We start from the raw sequence: 9,903 nt of genomic DNA, 5'->3' as shown, positions 1-9,903 counted from the left end.
CTAACGGTTCGAAGATTTTGTTCTAAACTCGAGACATGAATTCCAAGTTCTAATTTTTTTTTTTATCTCTTTGTTACAACTTACGGTACGGTGTTATATCCCGATTTATATTTTTTTTTTTTATTTTTTAGATTATTTAGAGCCCTCCACCTTTATCAATGTGATGGTGTTAATATAACATAGAAGCAATTTGGATCTTAAGCACTTTTAGAACATCAATTATAAATAACTAGCATGTTCATAAGTATTAAAACTTAATGAGTTTGAATACTAACCTTTTATAGTTCAAACTCCTTTTTCCTCACGAACCGGTGTCGAACCACCACTAGTGTCTTCTCCATTATCCTCCAGCCTTAGAATGGGATTGTGGAATCCGGTGAGTGACTAAACTTGAGAGGGATTTTGTATATATATGAAGAGAGTGTTTGTGGGAGGTTTTTCTCAAGATTTTTCACCAAGAAGAAGATCTTCCATGTACCATGATCACTCTATTTAAAGAGTCATGTTTGCATGTTCATGCAAATTTGAGATCACCAAATTTATACACTCAGAATTTCACTCAAATGTTTGGGATTATGTGGCAAGCATGCATGTTTGAATTAACCAAATTTTGACACTCAAAATTCCACTCAAACTTGTGGGGTTTATTTTGCAAACATGCAAGTTTTGTTAAACCAAATTTTGACACCTCAAAATTCCATTAACATGGATTTTTCCATCAAATGAAGTCAACATATTGACTTTCTTCATCTTAATTCAACAATTAATTTGAATGATTAATTTCAAATTAAAGTAACATTAAATGATTAATTAATCTATTTAATTAATATTTAATATTAATTCAAATGCCAATTCCAATCAATTCCTGACACATAATTGATTAAGATATTTAAATCTTATTTAAATATCTCATATTCTCTCTTTTTGTTTAATTCGTAAATAAAACAAAAATGCGATTAAATATATCGTATATATGTAGCGCATATACCCTAATTTGAATTCGAACACTTCGAACTCACTCGTCACACTGTTCTATGGTTTAGTCCGATATGAGCTAGTAGAGGGACCTAATGGACCTATAGATCATGGGCTCCAACGATCCAAGATTAACCGGTTAAACTCATTAACCTGGTTAACCAACATTCGTTAACTGCTAGGACACTCCACTATAGCCTAGTAGTTGCACTCCCCTCACTATAGATATATTTATGTCCATTTGATATAACCATGATTAGTAAGTCGATCCTTCACAGGTTGTTCGTAACTAGAGCTGGGTCAATTTACCGTTTTACCCCTGAAGTTACTTCTTGTTCCTTATGTCTCACTGATCCTCTAATGAACAATTGGTTTGTGGTCCAACCAGTAAACCAAATCCCTCTCAGGCCAATGAGAGGGTGGGGCCCCTTGTTCAAGACCTAGAGTCAGTGCTTAAGGGAACTACCTCTCTTCTATCCCTAAAAGTGGATAGGAGTGAATTCCATCTTGCACCCCACGTCCCCAGCCATTCACCCAGTCTTACCCCTGAAATGGGAGGCCTATTGAGTCGGCGAACTAGAGCCACTCTCACCCATGCAAATCTAAGGATAATTCCGAATAAATAGGAGTTCATGGTTAGCTCAGAATTAAAATCGAGTTACCTAGGTTATCGAATGAAAAGAAAATCAGTCTCAACAGTAAATGACATTATAAAGTGAGAGTGGTTTTTTTCATGGTCCGATCTTATGCAATACTCATTGCATAGGACGCCCCCACTCACATGTCTCCACATGTACAATTTAGTGATCACATTGTTTATATCATATACAAAAGTGGGCCGCATCCATAGTGTCCCCAGAATAAGGTACTCAGCCTTATCCTTACACAACAATAATAACAATCTTTACTGAATAAACAACAATAATAACTTTATTGAAAATAGAATATGTTTTTGTTTTCAAACTATGAGTTTTAGGACATAAAACCCAACAAACTCCCACTTGAACTAAAACTCTAGTGGGGTTTTATAACGTTGAGTAGAGAGAAATACAATAAACTAGGCCATCACATACTCATGCCTTTTCTCCCACTTGCCCTAGATTACTTAACTCGTAGTCTTAGACTCACTAGGTGCCCTTCAAACACTTTAGCCGTGAGGGACTTTGTAAATGGATCAGCAATGTTGTGCTTTGAAGCTATCTGTGTGACGATCACATCTCCTCGTTGCACAATCTCCCTTATGAGATGATATTTACGCTCAATATGTTTTCCTCGCTTATGGCTTCTTGGTTCTTTTGAATTTGCAACTGCTCCACTGTTATCACAATAAAGAGCGATGGGAAGATGCATATTTGGAACGACTTCCAAATCAGTTAAGAACTTCCTAAGCCATACAGATTCTTTCGCTGCTTCACAAGCAACAACATACTCAACCTCTATTGTGGAATCAACAATGCAACCTTGCTTTATGCTTCTCCATATTATTGCTCCTCCGTTCAGAGTGAAGACAGATCCTGATGTCGATTTTCTGGAATCTACATCGGTCTGAAAATCTGAGTCAGTGTACCCTGTAAGGATCAGATCCTTAACACCATACATTAACATATAGTCCCTCGTTCTCCTAAGATACTTGAGGATATTCTTAACGACAGTCCAATGAGCACGTCTCGGATTGGACTGATATCTGTTGACAATTCCCACAGCATAGCATATGTCGGGTGGGGTGCATAGCATGGCATACATCAGACTACCGATCGTTGATGCATGGGGAATGTGTTTCATCAATACAAGGTGGGAAAATCAGCCTACAATTATTAAATTGGAGAATTTGCTTTCTAGCGAGGAAGCTTTGATTAAGCAAATGACTAGCAGCAAAAAACTTTCTCTAAAGTCAGAAGATGTGTTGTATGTCAAAGATCAAAGGAGACAAAATTTTCATTCAAAACCTTCATCAAGCAATGAGAATCAATTCAGAAGTGAGGAGTCGTCAAAGAACCCAGTTAAAGCTTGTTACAAGTATGGAAAATCTAGCCATCTTAAACGAGATTGTGAGGTGAAAGTGGTGTGTGATCATTGCAGAAAGCCATGCCATATTAAGCCAAATTACCGAGTCAAAATGCAGGAATCAGAAGCAAATGCTGTACATGAAAGTAAAAATTCTTCAAATCCATTTTGGGAACACTGTTTAACTATTGAGATTCTTGACTTGCCAACAAATGTGACTTCAGCTGTACATCAAGATGATGTCTCTGCAGATACTCATGCTTTTATAGACTACAATGAAGAATGGATTGTCGATTCTGGTTGTTCTCATTATGCAACTGGAAACGAAATTCTTCTATCAAATGTTCGTCCACATTGTCAAAAAAAGGTCATTGTAACAGCCGATAATTCAATGCATCCTGTGACAAAAGAAGGAGATTTGAATGATGGGAGTGTTCTACTCAAGAACGTTTATCATGTTCTTGATTTGAAGAAAAATCTTGCTTTTGTATCACAAATAACAGATTTAGGAAGAAAATAATATTTGTATGTTTTATTAGCTAGTGATGAATATATCAAGAAAGCTAGTCATAATGCAAGCTCAACGCTTTGGCATGCTCGTCTGGGTCATGTGGGTTTTCAGTTGTTGCATAAAATATCCACAAAACAACTTCATGATGATGTCGCTGTTTTTAAAGATATTCAGCATGATGAGATTTGTTAAGGTTGTCAATATGGCAAGTCTCATCGTCTTCCTTTCCCAAGTTCAAAAAGTAGAGAGAGCTTCAATGGTATTGAAATTGATTCATTCTGATCTTTTGGGACCAACGCGAACAACAAGCTATACCGGCCTTTATTACGTGATGGTGTTTGTGGATGATTTCTCTCGTTTCAGTTGGGTATACTTCTTAGAACAGAAAAGTGAAGCTTTTTTCAAAGTTTATTCAATTTAAGCATGCTGTAGTAAAAGAATTTGAATTGAAAATCAAGTGCTTGCGCACGGATAACAGAGGGAAATTTCTTTCAAATGATTTTATAGAATACTGGAAGGAGCATGGGATTCTTCGTCAACTGGCTTCAAAAACCCCGCAACAAAATGAGGTGGTTGAGCACAAGTTAGCTCATATTACATTAGTTTGCTTGTCTTGGCTGCATGCGAGGAGTCTTCCAACAGAGTTATGGGCATCAGCTTTTCAAACAGCTTGCCATGTTGTATATCGACGGCCTCCAGGGACAGAATCATCACCATTCGAGCTGATTTATCAGTAAACCCAATGTGAATTATTTTTGTAATTTTGGGTCTATTTGTTATGTTCATGTACTGAAACATAATCAAACTAAACTTGACCCAAAGGCCAAGAAATGCATTTTTGTTGGTTATGATACTCGTAAAAATGGTTGGAGGTGTATGGATTTGGAAACAAAGAAGGTTATTGTATCTCGTGATGTGGTGTTTGATGAAATTTCAAGTTACAAAGACGATGCAGATGGCAGCAAAAGTACAACTACTGTTGCACTCTTACGTGATGCTTCTCCATTAGGGAGAAAAAAAATTTCAATTGCGACAGACATTTAAGGTGATGATAATACATAAGCCACTACAAATATTGAAGTTGCGACAAAGAAAAAATCCTCAAATACAGAAAAAGTTACCAGATCATTTGTCTATTTTGTAGTTAACATTAATCAATTTTTCTGTTTTGTCTTGTTTTTTATTGGAGATACAAGTTTTTTTTATTGACCAAAGCCTCATGATGTCGATTTAATTACTTGTGAGTGGGTTTACAATTTGAAGAAAAAAGCCGATGGTAGAACTGATAGACACAAAGCTCGTCTTGTTGCTCGTGGGTTCTCTCAGCAATATGGTCGAGACTATGATGAAACTTCTAGTCCAGTTGCAAGGATGGTAACATTACAGACAATATCTCTTTAGCTGCTAGTAAAGGCTAGAAATGGCAGCTTGATGTGAAAAATGCTTTCCTCTCCGGAGAGTTGGATCGTGATATTTTTATGGAGCAGGCACAAGAATTTACCTCTGAAGAATATCTTGATTATGTGTGCAGACTTAATAAGGCATTGTACGGACTCAAGCAAGCTCCTCGTGATTGGTTTGGTAAGATTGCTCAATATCTTAATTCTTGTGATTTTAAGTTTTAATGTGCTGATCCGAGCTTATTTGTTAAGAAAACAGCAACTGTATACACCCTACTCTTACTTTATATTAATGACATGATTATTATTGGTGGTGAAATTGTTGAAATTAGTAGTCTACAAGATGCTTTTGTCAATTCGTTTTGAAATGAAAAGATGGTGAAGCTGATTGTTATCCGGATTTGGAAATTGAGTAGTGTGATGGTTATTTTCTTTCTAAAAAAATATGCACCAAAAGTTTATTGCATCGTTTAGTTAGAAATAAAATTACTCCTATCAAATCAAATTTTAAATTAGTTAGAAATTAAGAAAGTCAATGTATTCTTTTGTCATGTAATTTATTATGTTTAACTATCATCAAGGCCAGACATTGCTAGGCCAGACATTCTTTTTCGGTTAGAGTTGTATCTCGGATCAACGCATGAAACTCATTTAATTGCAGCAAAAAATATTCTTTCTTACATCAAGTGTACTCTAAATTATGAATTAATGTGTGAGAAATCAAATTCAATTATGAATTAATGTGTGAGAAATCAAATTCATTTTAGGTGAAGTTAATGAAAGACGATCCACAACAGATTTTTGTTTTACAACATGTTCTGCTGCAATTTCAGGGTCAGTTAGTTAAGAGCAAATCTACTGCAATTTCAGGGTCAGTTAGTTAAGAGCAAATCACTGTTGCTTTCTCCAACTGTGAAGTAGAATATGTAGCTGCTATAATGGCTAAAAAATGTGTGTGGCTCACGTATGAAATGATGACTAATCTCAATGCCAATTCAAATTAAATGTAATAATGAAACTAATCTTATTCAAGAAATGATAACTACTCTCAACCACCTCATTCAAATTAAATAATCAGCCAATTCAAATTAAATGTAATAATGAAACCAATCTTATTCAAGAAATGATAACTACTCTCAATCACCCAATTCAAATTAAATGTAATAATGAAAGTGCAATAAAAATTACTAGAAATTCGGTGTTTCATGCTCAAACATATTGAAACTCATTATTATTTTGTTAAAAAGGAAGTGTTATCGTTGAATGACAGAAAATATCTTGTGAAGCAGATGTAGCTGCTACAATGGCTACTAAAAAATGTTTGTGGCTCACGATAAATGATGACTACTCTCAATCAGCCAATTCAAATTCAATGTGATAATGAAGGTGCAATAAAACTTACTGTAAATACAGTGTTTCAGGCTGGTTCGAAACATATTAAAACTCATTATTTGTTAAAAAGAAAGTGTATCGCAGTAAGTTGAATGGCAGAAAATATATACTAATCAACAAGTTCCAAACATATTTACTAAGACGGTTGACAAAGTGAAGTTTGAAGTTTTTCGTAACCTCTCGAAGTTATTGAGAAATAAGCTTACACTTCCAGAATTTAGTGTAACTTATTCAAACTAGATAGTTGGAGATCCCTTGATGGGTAACGTTTTATAATGAACTCATGATACATCATAAATGGTTTGATAATGAATAGTAATTTATAACCTAAGTGATGTAATACAAAAGTGTATAAGAAAAGCATTAGATTGGAGCTTACTCAAATACAGAAGTGACAGAATTTATACTTACCCATTTTGCTTCAATTGCTTCACTCGGTTAATCCTTCCTTTTGATGAATATGAAACAGCAAGATTAAATGGCTTTCTCTGAATCCCAAAAGCTTCAATACATCACCATGGCAGGCAGAGACGTTGTTTTCTGCTAATCCACTCCTGCCTTTTGCTTCAACATTGCGATGAAATTGTCTCTCTCCTCCGGCGACATGCCTTCTGCCGAACAATCTCCAACTCCCCATTCCGCACCACGGATGCAATATTTGTCAGCAATTTTCTGACGGTTCCTGATGTTTTGCACAACAATGGAGCAACAGTAATTTCCATCAGTTCAATGCATTAGTTCCTTAACCAAATTTGTGATGAAACCTGAGAAAAAAAACAAGCGAAATCTTGTTTTACTTTTCCTTGTTCATCTTCGATCGCTCCAGAAGTTCCTTCAGCACGGGAGATGATTTGAATCTGGCATCAGCTTCCGCGTATTTCTTCTGGTTCTCTTCTGCACACCAGTTTCAAAAGTTAGGTTTATTGAACGATTGAAGCGTTTTTGTCCTCTTCAGATGAATTTGAATGTAATCGAACCATTAAAGCGATTGAGAAAGTCGATTTGAGGCAATTGCGGACCAGGAACCGATTCAATTCCCGAGAATCCTGATAGAAATCCAGCATTCGCTGCATATAATCGGCTAATTAATCAGCTTCGGATACTAAATAGCACGAATCGATTCTTCAATCGAAAAAATTACCGAATATCAAGAATTACCAAAACGCAGAAATTCATTTCCGTACGGATTTGTGGATAAGACGAGGTAACCAACTATTTTTCCAAAAATGAAAACCTCTCGATAAATCAACTCGTGAAGAACACAGTAATGAAATTAAACCTGGAGTCGGCCACATGAGAAGGGAAATCGAGGCGGCGAACGCGATGGATTTCTGAAGAACTGGCGAGCACGTTGAAGAAGACGACGAAGACGGAGAAGTGAGAGGAATTACAGGTTTCTCCATGGAAGTGAATCTGACATTGTTGTGAAGATTAGAAGAAATTTCAGAGGGCGGGAAGGTTGCGGATGGAATTCGAGCAAATGGTCGGGGAAGAAAGGGAAGGGATGAGGAACCCATTGTCGCTCTGTTCTTCCCTCCACCGACCAAACGGCCAAGTTGAAAATCAATAAAATAAATTATTTTGATAATTGTAAACCATGGTAGAGTTTCTAGGGGTCCAACCAACTCCACTTGGGTTGACCCTACTAGAAAGTAAGGCTGCAATTTATGAGAACGTTTTGAAGGTAAAGGAAGAGACCTCATGCACGAATGTGTGTCATTGTGCATCATGATACTTTCTTGTTATGTAATGTTAGTACAAACGCGCGCCTTCGATATTCATGTTCGTCATGATATCATGGAGGTCTTTTCTTTTCGGTGGTGTCCGCCAATGTGTAATGCTTGAAGTCCAACCATGCCATGTCTAGGGACGTGTACATGCTACCCTTATATTTTTCAAGTAAAGGTAAAGGTCTCATGTACAGATGACGGTGACCACTAGAAAGGTCATGAAAGTCAATGTAGATCATGATAGACAATAGTACTGAATTTAATTAGCAGTTGAGAGGTGTTTTATTCCAATTTATTTTAGGTTAAAAAACTATGTTATCTTTATTTATGTTTTGGTCTTATTTTAAAAGTATTTATTATGAGATTTCGTGTTTAAAACATGCATGCAGTGACGTCACTATTTAGGGTATGAAAATTAGGGGCGTTATAAAAAAACACAACTGATGGAAACAAATTCCTGTGAAAAAAAAAATATGAAACACAGACGAGCAGAATTATAAACGAAAATACAGAGGTGAGAAACACAGACGAGTAAGACGGAAGGAGAAATAAAATCGAAGATCTGAAAAAAAAAATATATTAAATTGTTGGTACCCGTGTGTATAATAGTATAACAAATAATATTTGGATTATATGATCTAAGCAACATGATTTTTTTGTTTATTTATGTTTTACCGCCCAACGCAATTTAGAAACAATAAAAATATGAAATTTGATTTTTAACGAGGCAATTAAGTTCATAATCAAAATAGGTGAAGCATCGACATAATGAGAGCAAATTCGAAGGACGAGAGGAAGGAAATTTGGAGCTCGATAAAACTTTGGTTAAGACCAACCAAGTAAGTGACTTTACTATCGGTTCTGTTGGAATACTTGTCTTATATATGACGACACGTGCCCAGTGGCCTTTACACGTGTCATTTATGCTTTATGTTATATGATGATGTAATGATGTTGTATGATGACGTGATGATGTATATGATGATATGACATGATGACATGATGATGCATGATAACATGACGATGTAAGATGTACAATGATGAGATGACTTAATATGACGTTATTCTATAATAAGATGATGTGCATTTATTAAATGTCATGATAGACCCTAGTTAATGCTAATGATGATGATCGTATGAACTTAGTGCATGCATGTTGCTTAGAGTAATATGTGGACGGACATAGAGTTGTGTCATAAAGATGATTTAAAGATGAAAACTATTGGAAACTCATATACATCTGGTTACTTCCCCATTTATGATGATGAGTAGGGACGCGTACTTTATGATAATGATGATGATCATGCCTCGCTTGATACTCAGAGGTTTGCTGACCTCCAGACATCGCTATGGACAGATAACTCGACTATGATGGGTCTAGGGGGTGCAATCCACCCAGGAATCCACATTCATACGTGTAGGTCGTGTGTAGGGAAGTACTGCACTTCTAATTTTGTCTGAACTGAAGGCTACCACTATGATGATTTTAACTATAGGTCTTTAATCATGATTTGCATGTGTTTGCATTACCTGACCCCAATAATGGGGTCACTTACTACCCTAGAATGGTTTTAACAATAGTCCCTAATCGTGAGTTGCATGGATTTGCATTATCTAATCCCAATAGTGAGTCAATACTCAAGCCTTGTGCTACTTCTATTTCAAGTAAAGGCAAGACATCCTTGTACGGCTGACGACGACATCGCATTCAAGACCATGACACATGCATAAGATAGCGATATTTTATTTCTTAGACTTTAGGTTAGGATAGAGTGTTTTTACTTTTATTGTTTATTTATTTCATTTAATGTTTCGTAATGTTGTTTTAAAAATGTTTTTAAATCCATGACAATATTTTATGATGAAGTTTTAAATGTATAATTCCGCATAA

The 9,903-nt window shown here is 35.9% G+C and overlaps 1 protein-coding gene across 1 annotated transcript; it reads right to left on the bottom strand.

Annotated features, from left to right (window-relative positions):
• Positions 1–6,523: 6,523 nt before the first annotated feature.
• Positions 6,524–7,913, bottom strand: LOC111805010 (uncharacterized). The gene is made up of 4 exons (XM_023689866.2): positions 7,562–7,913; positions 7,260–7,349; positions 7,080–7,176; positions 6,524–6,964 (listed from the first exon to the last, which is right to left on the bottom strand). The coding sequence occupies exons 1-4, from the start codon at positions 7,797–7,799 to the stop codon at positions 6,826–6,828; spliced, it is 564 nt and encodes a 187-aa protein (XP_023545634.2). The 5' UTR covers positions 7,800–7,913; the 3' UTR covers positions 6,524–6,825.
• Positions 7,914–9,903: the final 1,990 nt, after the last annotated feature.

This window comes from Cucurbita pepo, chromosome 11 (assembly GCF_057944985.1).
Source record: "Cucurbita pepo subsp. pepo isolate OVF chromosome 11, ASM5794498v1, whole genome shotgun sequence".
Taxonomy (NCBI): Eukaryota; Viridiplantae; Streptophyta; class Magnoliopsida; order Cucurbitales; family Cucurbitaceae; genus Cucurbita; species Cucurbita pepo.
This window is presented reverse-complemented; position numbering and strand designations above follow the sequence as displayed.